The sequence below is a fragment of the Cyprinodon tularosa genome, unplaced genomic scaffold (assembly GCF_016077235.1).
Source record: "Cyprinodon tularosa strain WSP-4 unplaced genomic scaffold, ASM1607723v1 ctg199, whole genome shotgun sequence".
In the NCBI taxonomy this organism is placed as follows: Eukaryota; Metazoa; Chordata; class Actinopteri; order Cyprinodontiformes; family Cyprinodontidae; genus Cyprinodon; species Cyprinodon tularosa.
The window spans coordinates 1,445,278-1,464,076 of NW_024038729.1; the positions used below are offsets into that span (position 1 = coordinate 1,445,278).

The window sequence follows — 18,799 nt, forward strand, 5'->3', positions numbered from 1 at the left end:
AATAACCAGGAGACATGACAACAGATTTTGATATAAATTGTAATCTTACTCATATCGGAGAAGTTGGTTCGAGCTTACAGAAGATTATGACGGTATTGTTTCAAAGATGTTTTTACTACTTAAAATCAACCGAAAGCTCGATCTTGTGTCTTCTTTAACCTTTTAAAGCCCGTTCCAAGAATAAAACAAAACAGAAAATTACTTTTTTTTTTTATTCCTTATTTGCCCTTTTAACAAAATATGTAAAAAGTAAAAACAGAAATATATTTTTGATATTAATAATTTATTACTTCGTGATAAATCAAGATTATCTTTTGTGTAGTCTTCTACTGGCTGTTATCAGGTATATCTGATTGTGTACAATAGGATTTTGAGCAAAGTTTTTACCATTAAATTTTGCAAAAGGTGTCAGATGCAAAACATTTCAGAAACTGTATGTATCAAATACGATACATTTGGCATTATAGGGTTAATTTTGTAAATCATTTTCAGCCACAACCGTACATTCATCTCAAGAATCTATTGAGATTATGAAGAAAAAATAGAAAATGAACATAACATATCTTAGATGTCTTGTAATACTCTTAACAGAAACAAATCGAGCCAAGTTTAGTCTCTTTCAACTTGTATCGATCTAGGTAATTTAAACCACAAAAAGACAAAAAAAATGGTCAAATATAAATAGGTGTAACATTTTTAGCATGTTGCTGCCAACAACAGCTCTAAAATTGTGGCAGGAATAGAAAATCTTACTTTTGTCTAAGTACCCTAGATCACAACTTTCTAGCACTTCCACTTATGGTAGATTTGAGTTAAGAGATGTAGACTAGAGATTGTACTTTTTAGGCTGGGCGATAAGACGATACACTTTTCTATCGTACAGACGATAGAAAAGTGTCTTTATTGCTAATTCTAGTTTCTATCATTTCTAACACCATTTAATCTCATATCCCTGCAATTTCCCAAGGAAGACTATCAGGAGCGTATTAATGAAGTCACATAGCCTAAATAAAACTTATATAAGTTATAAACAAGATTTATTTTTTTTTTATTCACTAAGATGTGCTGTCTTGTGGTTTTACAACATGATGCTCCTTTACGGCTTGTGGCTCACATGCGGGTTTGTTACATGCTTTACGTTACTTAACCCTATAATCCAAACATATCGTATTTGATACATACGGTTTCTGAAATGTTTTGCTTCTGACACCTTTGGCATAATTTAATGGTAAAAACTTTGCTCAAAATACTATTGTACACAATCAGATATACCTGATAACAGAGGGCAGAAAATAATCTTGACTTATCGCATAGTAATAAATTATTAATATAAAAAATTTATTTTTGTTTTTTCTTTTTACATGATTTGTTAAAAGGCCAAATAAGGAGTTCAAACCAAAATAAAGGAATTTTCTGTTTTGTTTTTTTCTTGGATCGGGCTTTAAAGGATTAACTTATGAGAGCTGAAAGACGGAGACACAGGAGGCTGAATTCTTAAACATGTGGTTGCAACAAACAGTGACAGCTACACAGGCAGCCCAAGATGAAGCACTTTCACCAAAAAAAGGGGGTACGTCTGTGATTTGGTTACAATTTGCATTTAAGAAGTCCAACACGGAGCAGACAACGGTCAGTTGCAAACTATGCTACAAGGCTGTTCCCTCGCCCAATGGCAAAGCACAACAAACCTCTTCTATCACCAAAAGAAGAACCATGAAAAAGAATACATAAGGATCCAAAAGTGCGAGGTAATGCAAGTTGTGAAACAACGGGAATAGGTTGCAAAATAAACACCATAGCCAGCCGAAGATAACAGTCATTAGCACGATTCACCCCGTATGAGAAACCTTCGCAGTGCCATAAACAAATCACAGTTGCCATCACGTATTACATGTGTAAAGGCATCATCCCCATGTACGAAGCTGAGAAGGAGAGATTCCGAGACCGTATTTGGGTTATTTAATTTAAATACCTATAGGATAAAAGAAAAGATGTGAAGACTACTGTTACGGTACCTCGGCCTCATTTGTTGTCATCTGATGCATATATACTGCTGCACTGCAATTTATTTTTCTCATTTGTGACAGTTTTATAAATGTCACTTCAAAATAAAGTTGAAAAAAGTAAACAATAACATTGTTTTATTTTAGAGACTAGCTGAAAACTTACTTAATTGGAGCATATTCCGATATATATTATGTTTTTCCATATTGCCCAGCACTAGTCTTTTGCAATGGGTTTTTTCATGCTAACCACAGAGTCTTAACTTATCACCACCTTTGCTGCTCTTCTTTCATAATAAATATGCATCATACTGTAACCACTTCCATTGCAGCTTGTAACTGTGCTTGACCCTTTGGTTTTATGAGACATCAGCAGCATGTTTGGCTCTGCTACTGTATACCTACTCAATGCATAATGTGTTATTTTACAGTCCCAGGCTTTATTGCCTCTTGCATTTGTGGAGGTAGTTTGTTTTGAGGTGAGAGAGCAGATGCAGTCTGGCCCGTTTTTGTCCTTCCAAACCTGAGAAATGCAGATATGGAGGGTTGCCAGGTTAATGTACTTGACCCAATGAAAGCCTGCAGGAGAACCTATGAAACCTTTTCCAAAGAGGCCAGCAGCCATCCTGATTTATGCATTCTTTGCTGGATGGACCTGGAACTCTGCCGAGGCATAGAAAACAGCAGCTTTAATTCTCCCTCCCCTCTCCACAAACCAGTAAAGCCCAGCCCCAGACACGCCTCAAGGCTCAAACGCTGAGTTGCTGCCTCATCTACAGTTGGTTCACGTGCAGCCGGAGCTCTACTCTTCCATTTTTGGAGGAGAGATTACCAAAGCAGGGTTTCATTTAGTGAATGAAAGTAGAAATGAACAAATATAGGATAATAATTCAAATATTATATAGACCTGTAATTTACTCAGCCCCAAAAATACCTTGGAAATGTCTGACCTATTTAGTCTGTCTACTCCGTGTGACAATTGGCTGAAAAGCAATAATGTGGGTTGAGTGCTTAGCTCAGGGCTGCATGGGCCCTGCTCTGTCACATACTTCACAAAGTGCATTTACATTGACAGCTTCTATGCAGTCTGAAAATGTATGAAAAAGTCTGGAATTCTATTTAAGTATTTTGCAGGGCAGGATTAATGTGGTCTTGTCAGCAATGGGTGGTGAGGTTGCTTTGAGGACCCAGATGCAGAGACAAGTGAAGCAGGGATGTGTTCTGAAAGGTTTAATTGAAGACCAAAAAGCAGCAGAGGCAGAAATCCGGGAATCCAACTCAAAATATAAAACAAACCAAAAATCATGGAGACATCAGGGTAAAGACGAGTCTGAGGAGCCGGGGAGAGACGAGCAGAGTAGACAGCACAGCAACAAGAAGGAACCAGCACTGAGTGACTGCAGAGGTGGAGTATTTAAGGACAACCAAACAAAGGAAGGACTAACGAGCTGAATGGGGAGCAGGTGTGGGTGGAACTGGCAAGAGGGAATCCAAGGGAAAAGAAAACAATCACAAGGGGGCAACAGAGAGTAACTAAAGAATGCTTGAAGATAATGGAAAATAAAAACAAAACAACTGATAACAGAAAACTCAGAGTAACAACAAATAGGAATCATAACAGTACCCCCCCCTCAAGGGCGGATACCAGACGCTCTTGGAGCCCAAACACAAAACAACCCACCCAGGGTGGGCGGAGGGGGAAACCAGGAAGGAGGGCAAGAAACACAAAACAACCCACCCAGGGTGGGCGGAGGGGGAAACCAGGAAGGAGGGCAAGAAACACAAAACAACCCACAAAAGGTGGGCGAGGGAACCTAAAGTCTCTAGAATTCAGACATGTGGCCGGGGAGGAGAAAGAGTCTCTGGAGGCCGGCCGTGTGGCCGGAGGCGAGGTGACAGAGTCTCTGGAGGCCGGCCGTGGGGCCGGAGGCGAGGTGACAGAGTCTCTGGAGGCCGGCCGTGGGGCCGGAGGCGAGGTGACAGAGTCTCTGGAGGCCGGCCGTGGGGCCGGAGGCGAGGTGACAGAGTCTCTGGAGGCCGGCCGTGGGGCCGGAGGCGAGGACGAAGGTGGGCCTCTGGAGGCCGGCCGTGGGGCCGGAGGCGAGGACGAAGGTGGGCCTCTGGAGGCCGGCCGTGGGGCCGGAGGCGAGGACGGAGGAGGGCCCCAGGAGGACGGAGGAGGGCCCCAGGAGGACGGAGGAGGGCCCCAGGAGGAGGCCGGCGGCGACGCCGTCTCTGAAGGAGGAGAGCCCCAGGAGGAGGCCGGCGGCGCAGTCTCAGACGCAGCTGCAGGAACCTTGGGGGCCGCCGTCTCAGACGCAGCTGCAGGAACCTTGGGGGACACCGTCTCAGACGCAGCTGCAGGAACCTTGGGGGACGCCGTCTCAGACGCAGCTGCAGGAACCTTGGGGGACGCCGTCTCAGACGCAGCTGCAGGAACCTTGGGGGACGCCGTCTCAGACGCAGCTGCAGGAACCTTGGGGGACGCCGTCTCAGACGCAGCTGCAGGAACCTTGGGGGACGCCGTCTCAGATGCAGCTGCAGGAACCTTGGGGGACGCCGTCTCAGACGCAGCTGCAGGAACCTTGGGGGACGCCGTCTGCGGCACTGGAACAGCCTCGGAGGGGGCCGCCGACTGCGGCACTGGAACAGCCTCGGAGGGGGCCGCCGACTGCGGCACTGGAACAGCCTCGGAGGGGGCCGCCGACTGCGGCACTGGAACAGCCTCAGAGGAGGCTTGGAGCGCCCGCTGAGGGGCCGTGGAGGCTTGGAGCACCCGCTGAGCTTTATTTTAGAGAGTCTTTTACTTGTGTGCTCGGGGATATCAGGAGGACTCTGAGCGGGCTCAGGGGTCCCAGGCGCTAGGCTAAACGGCCCGCTAATGGCCTCAGGAGTCTCTGGCGCTAGGCCTAACGGCCCGCTAATGGCCTCAGGAGTCTCTGGCGCTAGGCAAAGCAACCCGCTAATGGGCTCAGGCGCTGGGGAAGCTGCCCCGCTAATGGGGACTGGAGCTAGGGACACTGGCCCTCTACTGGGCTCAGGCGCTGGGGAAGCTGCCCCGCTAATGGGGACTGGAGCTAGGGACACTGGCCCTCTACTGGGCTCTGGAGCTAGGGACACTGGCCCTCTACTGGGCTCTGGAGCTAGGGACACTGGCCCTCTACTGGGCTCTGGAGCTAGGGACACTGGCCCTCTACTGGGCTCTGGAGCTAGGGACACTGGCCCTCTACTGGGCTCTGGAGCTAGGGACACTGGCCCTCTGCTGGGCTCTGGAGCTAGGGACACTGGCCCTCTGCTGGGCTCTGGAGCTAGGGACACTGGCCCTCTGCTGGGCTCTGGAGCTAGGGACACTGGCCCTCTGCTGGGCTCTGGAGCTAGGGACACTGGCCCTCTGCTGGGCTCTGGAGCTAGGGACACTGGCCCTCTACTGGGCTCTGGAGCTAGGGACACTGGCCCTCTACTGGGCTCTGGAGCTAGGGACACTGGCCCTCTACTGGGCTCTGGAGCTAGGGACACTGGCCCTCTACTGGGCTCTGGAGCTAGGGACACTGGCCCTCTACTGGGCTCTGGAGCTAGGGACACTGGCCCTCTACTGGGGACTGGAGCTAGGGAAACTGGACCGCTAATGGGGACTGGAGCTAGGGAAACTGGACCGCTAATGGGGACTGGAGCTAGGGAAACTGGACAGCTAATGGGGACTGGAGCTAGGGAAACTGGACCGCTAATGGGTTCTGGAGCTAGGAAAACTGGATCGCTAATGGGTTCTGGAGCTAGGGGATCTGGCTGGCTAGGAGCTGATGGAGGTGGCAGGAAAGGAAAAAGATCCTCCCTCTCCCCATAAAAGTAGTGCCTTAACTGAGATTCTTCAATATGGGGAGCTCTAACTGCAGGGGGTGTAATACGTGGACCTGGTTTGAGTTTTTTAGTAGATGGGGCTAGCTGTTTGTCATGGAGGTGACGACTGAGACTATGGGAGACACTGACCTGGTTATGGGGGAAGCTAAGGCTAGCAGCTGGCTGACCAAAGGAAGTGGAGGCATCAGGCTGACCCGCCGGAGAGGAAGTGGAGGCGTCAGGGTGACCCGCCGGAGAGGGAGTGGAGGCGTCAGGCTGACCCGCCGGAGAGGGAGTGGAGGCGTCAGGCTGACCCGCCGGAGAGGGAGTGGAGGCGTCAGGCTGACCCGCCGGAGAGGGAGTGGAGGCGTCAGGCTGACCCGCCGGAGAGGGAGTGGACTTCTTCCCCCGGCGATGCTTACGCCTGGAGGGAGCAGTTGGCAGAGGAGAGTCTGTAGAAGCTGAGGGAGAAGTGGAAGGAACTAATGGAGAGGTTGAGCAGGCAGCCGCTGCAGGTGATTGAGGTTGAGGTGGTGGAGGTTTATTAAAAAGCTCAGCTAAAGCAGCCTTGTAATTCCACTCCACCTCTTCTAAAATTACCAGAAACCCTAGGGATGACAGGAGAGTTGTTTGGGGGGTTAAAATCTTTTTTAGGTCGGCTGCAGCACATACCCGTCTCCAGGGAGGGCTGAGAGTGGCAATCCTGTCCAGAGTGAACCGACAGTTCTCCAGGAAGTGTGTCATGCTTCCTGCCAAGTTTGACTCTGCTGGGTCCATGTTGGCTGGTTCCTTCTGTCAGCAATGGGTGGTGAGGTTGCTTTGAGGACCCAGATGCAGAGACAAGTGAAGCAGGGATGTGTTCTGAAAGGTTTAATTGAAGACCAAAAAGCAGCAGAGGCAGAAATCCGGGAATCCAACTCAAAATATAAAACAAACCAAAAATCATGGAGACATCAGGGTAAAGACGAGTCTGAGGAGCCGGGGAGAGACGAGCAGAGTAGACAGCACAGCAACAAGAAGGAACCAGCACTGAGTGACTGCAGAGGTGGAGTATTTAAGGACAACCAAACAAAGGAAGGACTAACGAGCTGAATGGGGAGCAGGTGTGGGTGGAACTGGCAAGAGGGAATCCAAGGGAAAAGAAAACAATCACAAGGGGGCAACAGAGAGTAACTAAAGAATGCTTGAAGATAATGGAAAATAAAAACAAAACAACTGATAACAGAAAACTCAGAGTAACAACAAATAGGAATCATAACAGGTCTTGCTTCCTTTTATCTATCTTTCATCCCTCTCTTCTTTGTATTCTATTATCCCTACCCTTTCTGTCCTTCATTTCTTCATGCCCAATTGCTTCACCTCTGATCCCCTATAACCTTCTTTCTTCTTTTCCTTGTATGCTACTTTCTTCTTTGTCATTACAGTACATTCCTTTGTTTTATTAAATTTCTTTGTTTTATTATTGTACCCTTACTTAGTTGTATAGTGCTTTTTGTTCTTCCTTATTTCTTCCCTCTCTTTTTTGCTATCCTCCTTGCTTTTCCACTTAAATTTTTCTGTTCCGTCCTTCCTATCTTGTCTTTCTTCATGTTTTCCCATTCATCATCCATCTTTTTTCCTCCCTTTCTATTGTCCTAATCTCTCTCTGTCTCTCTCCTGTACAGTAGAAATATCAATGTATTTCCATTCTAAACAAGATTATAACAAAACATACATTGACCAGTTATTGTAGCTATTATGAAATGTGGTTTGGAAGTTGTGTGGGAACACTGCAGGCATAGTAATACATGTGCCTGAAATAATATGTGGTGCAACATACTGTAAAAGAACTTGCCTGGTTTTATACTCTGTTAATGAACTACCTGAAGGGTAGAAATGCTGTATGTATATATTATTCATTGAATTTTAGGAAGTGGTTAAAGAGCAAAAAAATGTCACATGGTTCAGTCAGAATGAGCTTAAAAGCGGTAGGGCTATACAACCAGGTGGATTGATTGTTTTATTTTATTTACTTTTTTTCTTTGGATGTAACAAAATGTGCTTCTTTAAAAGAGTATAATTTAAAAATTAAGCTTAAAAGACATTAGTAAATTCATATAGGAAGGATCTTCGGCGAAGCTCCATGCCCTCCTACTAGACAATCATTATTAGGACCAGATTCAAGGACGCCCTTGCTTTTCTGCTGTACTGCAGCACTTATTTGCCCCTTTACCCCCTTTATTCCACTAGCCTCTATTGCTTCCCACATTCTCCAGCCTCCATTTCACCATCAGTCACAGACTGGAGAAGTTTCAAATCTAGATCTACCTGCTTATGCAAATAAACTGAATTTAGCATGGACGCCTTATGCCGGGATAGGAGCTCCAGACTTGTTTTCTTATGTCTATAACATTTTCTTATATGCGACCATTGCTCTTTGTGAGTCTCTATTAATGTCAGGTTGTGTGGAGGTTTCTAGGGGACCCAAATGCAGAGACGGATGCTGAGGTGGTTTCTTGCAGATCTAATGTAGAATTTGAGGCAACAGAAGCCAGTTCCAAACACAAAATACAGAAAACCAAAAAAACAGGGGATGTCAGGGAAAACACACATGAGGAGACAAGAAACAACTATGAAACAGCAAACAGTAACTTCAGGGGAGGAGTATATATGCCAAACAGGACAAAGACTGGGGATGATCAACTAATTGGGAGCAGGTGGAAGAAGACTGATATAAGAGTACAACAGAAAGCAGCACAAAATAACAACACTACTTAAATACTACAACTAGAAAACCACTGCAATACCTCAAAATGGATAAGAAACAATAATCAAGAAAACACTGAATGACTTTAATGAAAATGCAAATGAAACTTAAAAAGAAACTCAAACAGAACCAAAAAGTCCACAAAGGGTAGGATCATGACAATTAAAAAAATGTCTCCTGAAAATGCATCAGAAACAATAATTCAGCTATATACTCTCAGCGTATTCTCATTATGAGTTCGTATGAAATCGTACGACAAGTTATGCACCGTAATTTCGTACGTTTTGGGCGTTTTTTTCCTCGTATGCGCATCTTACGCACCATTCAAGAACATTGAATTTAAAATACAATTAGTCCTAACCCTGACCCTACACCTAACCCTAAGATATAAAACAGCAATCAATGTAGTTAGAGACATGAATAAGTTGCACTGTTGCACTGTTTTTCCCATTTTTACGTCCGTCCGCAGATCTGCTTTTTTTTTCTGTCTGCCAGCTCATGCGCACTGATGTGGTTTTTTGAGGAAAAACGTCCAAAAACGTACGAAATAGTGTGCATAATTTTTCGTACGATTTCATACGAACTGATAATGAGAATATGTTGATACTCTTTGTGTAAATATCAGCTATACATTATCATAGCTGGAAGTTGTAGTAAGAATAATGTCATTGTTCAATCTTTTGGTCAGATTTATTTTACTATGTCCAAGTAATAAACACTGGCAAACTCTTTTCGTACTTATCTGTCACCTGGTAAAATGAGATTCAAAAAAAAGAAGAAGCTACTTAGTGGCTTTCAGTTACAAGCCGTTTTCCAACTCTTTATTCATTTTTTGTTTCCAAATACAGAATCGTTATTAGTATTGAAAGCAAAAGGTGCAGGTTATTTTTGACACTTGAAAATTTTGGCCCTTTAGTTGCAAAAATAGGATGATTGAATGCAAAACAGAAAAAGGGTTATCATAATTTCTTTTCATACAGGCTGTTTAGATTTGCATACCTATTCAGACTGTCCAATGCAGGGGTCACCAACCTTTTAAGGCTTAGAGCTACTTCATGGGCACTGAGACATAGGAAGGGCTACCAATACTGAACTTGAGGGGTCATCTAAACCTAATGCATAATAAACATATTTGTATTGTTTAATTTAAAAATTTCCTTTAGACATTTTCCTTTTTTAAATCTATAAAAGCTGAACTGCTTTATGATTAATTTGATAAAATTCTCTATAAATGATTAAAACAGATGTGAAACAGATTAAACAAAATTTCAAACTTAGCCCACTGGTGAGTGGCCCTGTTTCAGAAGACTCTTAGAGCACCCCTTGTGGACCTTGAGGGCCTGTTGTTGCCTGCGGGTGCCGTTTTGGTGATCCCTGCTCCAATGGTTTAAAAATATATTAGGGTTGCATTGATACCAGTCATGAGCGTGATTGAAATACTAACACTGACAAACTTGTCGGCTCTGTCTCCTCCACATGCAAAGAAAGATAGCTGTGTTGGCAATCAGGACCTTCAATATGTGGAACAAAGAACAGCCACCCAGCTCCCCTTATGGGGGATATGTGGCAGGTTGGATACAACCACCGTGCCTGGATGCAGCTCAGCCTGATTTGATAAGCCTCTCCCTGAAATTAGTTTTTGGAACTTGGGACGTCTGTAAAATGTGGTGGTGTGCTGTCACCAATGGTTTCCATTCAAGGTGTGCAATCACTATTTTTTAGTGTGTGATGTGTGATCATATACTACTGAGAATTGCATAATTGTGTCTTTTTCGCCGATTTATGGAACTGTTGCCGTCTCCTGAACCGTTATCACGTGTTGTACTTCATATGGGGTCCACCCAGAAAATTTTGCGTACAGGCCTATTGTTGTCGTTGCACCATTGTTTCCCCCTTACCAAACCGGGGGTCCATGGATCTCCTCTTGGGTCTTTGGCCCTATTCCCCAAAGGGGGATGGTCCCCAGACCCCGAAGGATAGTGTATGTATGAGGAGTATAAGAATATGTTTAGTGTCTGCCCCTGTGTGGGTCTACTTTGAGTGCCGGTATACGTCCGTATTGGTGTAAGAGTGAGTGAATGTGACTGGATTAATGTTAATTTTCTCGGTCTACTTGTCAGACTGAGGGCTAGGCCACCTGGCCCTCGGAGGTCCCCACTATGTGGTGGTGTGCCCCTGAAACTCAAATCCCTGGGCTCTCATTTGTGTCCACCTTTGGTGTGACCGGTCGCCATCGGATCTCATAGGCTTGCTTTTGTGGCCCGATCGAGACTAGTGCTCAGTGATCCTCTGCACTACAGTCTCTGGGGTTGTTCAACTCAGGGACTGGGCCGTTTTGGGTTTGGCCCCTCGTGAGTCACTACCTGGGTGCTTGCATATGCCCTCCTCCAGTGGGTGTGGCCATCCCTAAGTCTCCCCTCCTTGTGTCGCAGTGCTCTGGGGTGCCGTTTGACATCTGGGGCTTATTTCACCTCTTCATTGATTCTCGGCTCTGTAGGGTGTCTGGAGCCACCCACACCTGCTATTAGGAATACTTTACCTCTGAAGAAGCTTCATAAATCCTTTAAACATCACCCCGCCCATGTATATATACAGTACCACAGTGGTTTTGTTTCAGGTATTCACGGTTGCACTCTAATACTTAATTCTAAGCTCCAGCTACAGTTATATTCCACCGTAAATAATATTGTGTAATCACCATTTGTTTTGCCTTCCACTCACATAGATACCTAAGGGATACTAGCTGCCCTGGAATCCATTTTTTATGTTCACTTTAGTTGTCTCATGTCTTTTTTTTAGCAGTTTTTATGCTCTCTGTTTTCTGTCCCTCTTGTCCTAAAGAGGCGTAGAAGCAGATATCTAGGAGTTATTGTACATCTTCAGTGTTGTCTATTTTTGCTGTTTTGTTTTCTCACTTGTCATGCGCTGTTTCCTGTCTCTAACTCTTTCTCTCTCCCTTTAGTTCTTATCCTCTTTTTCTTTTTCACATCTCTTTCTGTCTCTGTTGTACATGATTTCACTCCCTAAATAATTTTCATTAAGTTGCAAATACAAGTACCAAGCGGAACCTTATGGCAACAGTCATAATGGTCTGCTTATCAAAGCAAAGCTAGCTCTTGGACATCAATTCCCAGAGCTATATTGGCAAAACAGGACACAAAAAAAGGAGTCATTTTTAATCAATGATGTAATTACTCATCAAAATCTTGATCTGTTTATAACAGATACATTGCTAGAGGAAATTGGATACCAAACCTCCCAGTAACAATTTTCTCCATCAGTACTGGCTGTTTAAAAATGGAAGAGGTCTCATTACTCTGTTTAATGTTTCACTAAAATGTAGAAAAGTGATCTTGGTTGACTTTGAATCTTTTGACTATCGAGCCATGTTTATGAATATTTAAAGACCCCCAAAGTCAAAATAATTTTTTTAATGAATAAATGAATGAAACAATGTCATAGAACAAGTTGTTATTTGGATCCACATTGTCTTCCATGTCTTGACTTTTATAACCCATGTAGTTTAATTTTTTCAGTTCCAGATTATAGAAAATAACAGGTGAATGGTTTCAATAAACTTTTATCTGTGATATATGCTAATTAAGACTACTTAATTATTGTGGGGGACATTACTGTTCATGTTGACAATGCTGAACAGAGATATACAAAAGAACTGTGACACACTTCAAAATGTTGATTTGACTCAACATGTGAAACAGTCAACTCATAATCTAGGACATATTTTGGACTTGTTAATCAGTAAAGGTCTAAACATTTCTAATGTTTATGTTATTGATGTTGCTCAGATAATTTTTCTGTTAACTTTGAAACCATTTTTTCCCACTGATCTAATTATCAAAATATGTTATAAGAAAGTGTGTTATCATGGATGATACAATTAAAAACATTACCCAGGTTTATCCTTCTGCTTCCACTTTACCCTGTAACTTAGTAGATGAGCTGGTTGATGATTTCCATTCTGAAGTTGCAGACATCATTGATTCCAATGCTCCACTTAAATTAAAATTTGTCTCTGTGAAGATGAAATCCCCATGGGATAGTCCTCCAGCAGTGAGAAAAGAAAACAGTGAGTGCCGAAAAGGGAAGGTGGTGAAAAGATTGACTCCAGATTCTATAAGGAGAGACTTTAAATATATACTTTACAACTAAATGATGCAAGAGAATATTTATTTTCTTAGATTTATCAAACAAAATCATTAACAATGCTTGCAACTTATTTGCCACAGTCGATAGTTTAACAAACCCTCCTGTCTTGATGGCCGATGAACTCAAATCTAAAAAGTATACCAATGTCGTTGGTTGAATTTGAATACATAAACAGACAGTTTCCTGCCTACTTTTCAAAAATGACAAAGTCTATTAAACATCAAGGCTATTTAAAACTGAAAGAGCAGAACATGTGGGAGAATGGTGTGGGAAGAACTATATGATTCAGTGTGTAGCCCACATGGAGAAACTGTGCTTCGGTGCACGCCTGTTTGCACTCCTCAGCGAGCAGTTTTACTGGATTTTCCTTTAGGGCAGTTTAAGAAAAAATGGCTTGCTAATAGACTGATGGGCTGTCTATCATGAACACATTTTATGGAAAACACATGAGCTGCATCTGTTAATTTTCAGGTTTATATATTTTTTTTCTTACAGCGCCATCCGCATCAGTAGAAAGGGATGGCACATGCTTCTCAACTTCTGTTTCCACACAGCCCTGACCTTCGCTGTGTTTGCTGGTGGCATCAATCGAATCAAATACCCCATCATCTGTCAAGCAGTAAGTGCATTCTTTTTTTCTTTTTTTTGGCACCACTTTCAAAGCTTTCCAGAAAAGAGATTGTGAATGTGTCAACAACCAGGTCAATGTGTGCAGTCCATGAACCCAAAGGAGCCTTGGTTTTATGCTGCTATGCTTCAGCTGTGTGTATGGCATTTCACTAGTATTGTGGTGGCATAATCGTAAATGAACAACAATAACAAACCGTAATAATTTGTGATAATTATGCCATTTTGTGCTCTACCTGGGTTGGTGTAATCCTGTGGTTTTGTTTCTGTTTTTGTGACAGCTTCTGAAAAAAGAGAAATCACAATTGGTTAAGTTAATTTTATGGTTTTTAGCTTTTTTAGCACTTTTTTTTTCTCACTTTGAATTTTTGTTTCTTGAAATATTAAATAAACCAATTAAAAAAGAATCTATAAAATAGATGCTTATGGCTCCGTGGCATGGTGTTACCCTTAGGCAAAATGCCACTATTATGGCCTACACACCACTCCTTTAAATGTATCCCATAAATAGTATTTTAGGGACCCCCCAGTTCTAAAGAACAAAGGTGACATAAGTATTTATAGTATGGGTTAGGGTCTATAGTTAATCACAAGAGGAACTGCTGATCTGACGAGCTTTCCACAGAGAGCCACTGACACCATTCACAAGGAGGGTAACCGATAAAAACTCATTACCAAAGAAGCTAAATTATTACAAAATTAATATCTGTTCATTTTCCTGAAAAACTTAATTGGAAAGGCAAAGATGAAGCACCAGTATGTAATGCCACAGCTTTGAGGGGATTGTGAGGCAACACCTGTTCAAGAGTTTAGATGAGATTAACAAAGTGTGAACTGCACAAACTCCACAAACAACTGAACTGTCACATTCTTAGTACTAAGACAGGTTGAGCAGAGACAACTTAAATTATGCTTTCCATGGACTATGGTGTAAAAGGGATGGGCTGTTGTTCAGTAGTGTCCTTTTTTACAAATCATTTTGAGATTGAGGCCCCAGAGTCTGACAGAAGTGTATAGAAGTACACTATATTGCCAAAAGTATTTGCTCACCCATCCAAATTATTGGAATCAGGTGTTCCAATCACTTCCATGGCCACAGGTGTATAAATTCAAGCACCTAGGCATGCAGACTGTTTTTACAAACATTTGTGAAAGAATGGGTCGATCTCAGGAGCTCAGTGAATTCCAGCGTGGAACTGTGATAGGATGCCACCTGTGCAACAAATCCAGCCGTGAAATTTCCTCGCTCCTAAATATTCCACAGTCAACTGTCAGCTGTATTATAAGAAAATGGAAGTGTTTGGGAACGACAGCAACTCAGCCACGAAGTGGTAGGCCACGTAAACTGACGGAGCGGGGTCAGCGGATGCTGACGCGCATAGTGCGAAGAGGTCGCCAACTTTCTGCAGAGTCAATCACTACAGACCTCCAAACTTCATGTGGCCTTCAGATTAGCTCAAGAACAGTGCGCAGAGAGCTTCATGGAATGGGTTTCCATGGTCGAGCAGCTGCATCCAAGCCATACATCACCAAGTGCAATGCAAAGCGTCGGATGCGGTGGTGTAAAGCACGCCGCCACTGGACTCTAGAGCAGTGGAGACGCGTTCTCTGGAGTGACGAATCGCGCTTCTCCATCTGGCAATCTGATGGAAGGGTCTGGGTTTGGCGGTTGCCAGGAGAACGGTACTTGTCTGACTGCATTGTGCCAAGTGTAAAGTTTGGTGGAGGGGGGATTATGGTGTGAGGTTGTTTTTCAGGAGCTGGGCTTGGCCCCTTAGTTCCAGTGAAAGGAACTCTGAATGCTTCAGCATACCAAGACATTTTGGACAATTCCATGCTCCCAACTTTGTGGGAACAGTTTGGAGCTGGCCCCTTCCTCTTCCAACATGACTGTGCACCAGTGCACAAAGCAAGGTCCATAAAGACATGGATGACAGAGTCTGGTGTGGATGAACTTGACTGGCCTGCACAGAGTCCTGACCTCAACCCGATAGAACACCTTTGGGATGAATTAGAGCGGAGACTGAGAGCCAGGCCTTCTCGTCCAACATCAGTGTGCGACCTCACAAATGCGCTTCTGGAAGAATGGTCAAAAATTCCCATAAACACACTCCTAAACCTTGTGGACAGCCTTCCCAGAAGAGTTGAAGCTGTTCTAGCTGCAAAGGGTGGACCGACGTCATATTGAACCCTATGGATTAGGAACGGGATGTCACTTAAGCTCATATGTGAGTCAAGGCAGGTGAGCAAATACTTTTGGCAATATAGTGTATGTAATCAAAGTTCCTTGGGATTAATTATTAAGTTTCTGTTGAGGGAGCTGTTGTTGGTGTGAATGGTGTGAATGGTGCAGCACCTTTACACTTCATTGATGAAGTAGTTCAGGTAAAAGATTTCCTGGGGAAGTATTGATTTGGCCACCACGGATAAATAGCTGTTAAGATTCATTGACTTTCATTAAAAAAATAAGAAAATATCTTACAATTTATATAATAAATACTTAATTTTCCTGTTTAATTCAAAACATACAAGTGATAGAGAAGTGAATTCAGAAATAAGAAACTGCAGAGGTGGAGTATATGTGCCAAACAGAACAATGAATGGAGTAATCGACCGAATGGGAAGCAGGTGTGCAGAGAGGGGACTAGAAAGAAACGGAGGGAAAAGGAGAGTGGCATTAGGGGGCAATGAGAGCAACAAATAATCAATGTGGGGAAATAGAATAGGGGTGAGATTACACAAAATGGAAAATAAACTAATAGTGACCAAGTAAAAACTAAACTATGGGAAAAACACTGGATAAGCTAGAAAACCAATTTGCCATATGGGAACATAATCTAACGCATGGCTGCAAATAATTATTATTTTGCAAATCAAAACATTAAAGTTATAAAACAAACCACTGGTTTGTTTTTCAAGTTTGAAGACGTGTCGCTTCCCATCCAGGAAGCTTTCTCAATTAATAATTTCCAGAGATGGCAAAAGTACTCACTTTCCATACTTGAGTAAAAGTACAGATACTTGTGTTAAATAATACTCTGGTAAAAGTGGAAGTACTGATTAAACTTCTTTACTCAAGTAAAAGTAACAAAGTACAGGCTTGTAAATTTACTTAAAGTATAAAAGTAAAAGTAGAAACCACTTTTTTCATGCCGTTGCCTACATTTTAAATGGATGTCTGCCAATAGGACTAGATCTCCGTTGTGTTCATTTTCAATCATCTCGTCGTCCATGCTACTATGCTAACGCCACCGCCACCAAGCTGCAATGATTTGCCGCCAATGAATACCGCCGAATCTGTCGATTCATCTTGTAGTGGTGCGTCAAATGCAACGTAGATTCCCATCCAATTAGATTGAATTTGGTATTAATGACGTGAAAAATAATAACGGTAACTCCATTGAAATTATTCAAAACTAAAGTAACGATCCAATTTTTTAAAATGTAAGGAGTAGAAAGTACAGATATTTGTGTAAAAATGTAAGGAGTAGAAGTAAAAAGTCACCATAAAAATAAGTAGTAAAGTAAAGTAAAAATATCAGAAAAATCTACTTGAATACAGTAACAACTTGTACAGAGATGGGAAGTAACGAAGTACAAATACTTCGTTACTTCCCATCTCTGATAATTTCTGGATTAGCGTTGAGTTCAAGCTTTTATAGAGTAGCCCAACAAAAGCCTTGTAATGACTTCGAAAACATGCAAATAGAAACTGGAAAACCAGCTCCACCAGTTAATAATGGGAGTCGTCAAGGTCGTTATTGGCCTGCAATACCCGGATGGCCCCTTCCTTTGTAAAGGCAGTCAATAAGGGTCATTGTTGGCCTGGCTGACCTGGCAAGACATTTTGTTCTCCTGCATAACGATGGGGGTTGAGGGGGTATTGGGAAGGAATCAACTGTATCGCTGCGTTATAGTTTTTTGAGAGCTGAAACCTGAGTCCACCCCCTCTGTTTAAGGTTTTTTTTTCCCTTTTAACATAAATGGCGTCCTTCAGACCTTTACACCCTCTGTTTACACAGTGTTGGGATAAAAACCTTTAAATAAACCAAACATTACCCACCACATATCTGACTCAATAACCATTTAAAAACACAATTTTCACTCATTTCAGACTGAACTAATCACACACTTCTATTATATTAAATTGCACTTAGAATATTCACCACTGTTTGGCACAAAGTCCCTTTTTTCTCTGAGCACGGAGCAGCCAGCTTTCTTGGACTTGCTATGAAAAATGGGATGTACAATGCTCAATAGGATACACAGGACATGTCCTTCAAAATTGGCATAAAGAGGATGCATTTGTTGACCGCATAACGAGGAGTCTTGCAATCTGAACAGACTCTGTGCCACGCTATGACGTTATAGGCCTACGAAATTGGCCTTCCGAGGACGCAGTCCTTGAATTCTAACTCAGCATCTATACTCCAGTTTACATTTAATTGATTACTAAATTAGTTGACAATTATTTCAATAATAGCATAATCATGATTAATCTGATTAATTGTTTCAGCACTAATCTAAAGATAGAGTAAATATAAAAACTTAGACCAAAACGTAAATAAATGCCAAAAAAAGGAAATTAATCTCCCACTAGAGTTAAACTAAAAATTCAAAAATGATATGAAATCTTGACAACACATAATAACATAGATCAAAGCAGAACAGAAAACCCAAAGTTAAAACTTAAACAGAACCAAAAACTACAAAACGGCAGATCACAACACCCTTTAATTTATTAAATATAAAAAAACAAAGCAATGAAGACAAAGTGCTTCCTCGTACTCTAACTTGTTACCAACTTGTTTTGGAGAATTCATCCACTTCCTTGCCTACATTGTACTGTCAGAGTGATCACAGTTTTGGTGCTCTTGTCTCTGCAGCCTACAAAGTTGAATGAGTGAGTTAGACGGAGCGACACAGAAAATTTAGTTGTCAGAACAGATTTGAAACAGGGCATGCTTTTGTGCCTGCTAGTGATTTACTATTTTTAGGCGTTCATAAAGATGAAACGGAGGTGAAGTCTGAGGTAATTCCATTAAGTATATGAAAATGTTTCTTTACATAACAACATTAAGGAACATTAAAAATGGAAACCAGTATTTGTTTTGACTTGTTTCAAAAATGTAATTTAATTATTTGAAATCAGTTTCTTACAAGACACAAAGAAAAACCTATGAAAGACTCTAATACCTGTTTTAAGTTGTGAACTTGGTATTGCAGTTTCTTCCTTTCTCAACTTAGCTCAGTTGGAGGGTTTAGTTTACCTTTGAACAAACAATGACATACATGCCTTTTTCTATTTTCCAGTCAGTTTTTGCTGCCTTCTGTCAGTCCCTGTTTGTTTCAGTGGGCCTTGTTCACTCTTGTTTTCTGAGCTGCAGCACATTTGGGACTCAGCTGTCTCTTTTGATTTCAC

At 42.4% G+C, this 18,799-nt stretch overlaps 1 protein-coding gene across 1 annotated transcript in view; it reads left to right on the top strand.

The window, feature by feature from the left end:
* LOC119782907 (adhesion G protein-coupled receptor A3) overlaps positions 1–18,799 on the top strand; it is a 282,681-nt gene that overhangs the window by 215,911 nt on the left and 47,971 nt on the right. The window contains exon 16 of the mRNA XM_038284112.1: positions 13,246–13,369. Within this exon, the coding sequence (XP_038140040.1) occupies positions 13,246–13,369 (124 nt within the window). The remainder of the gene's footprint in view (positions 1–13,245; positions 13,370–18,799) is intronic.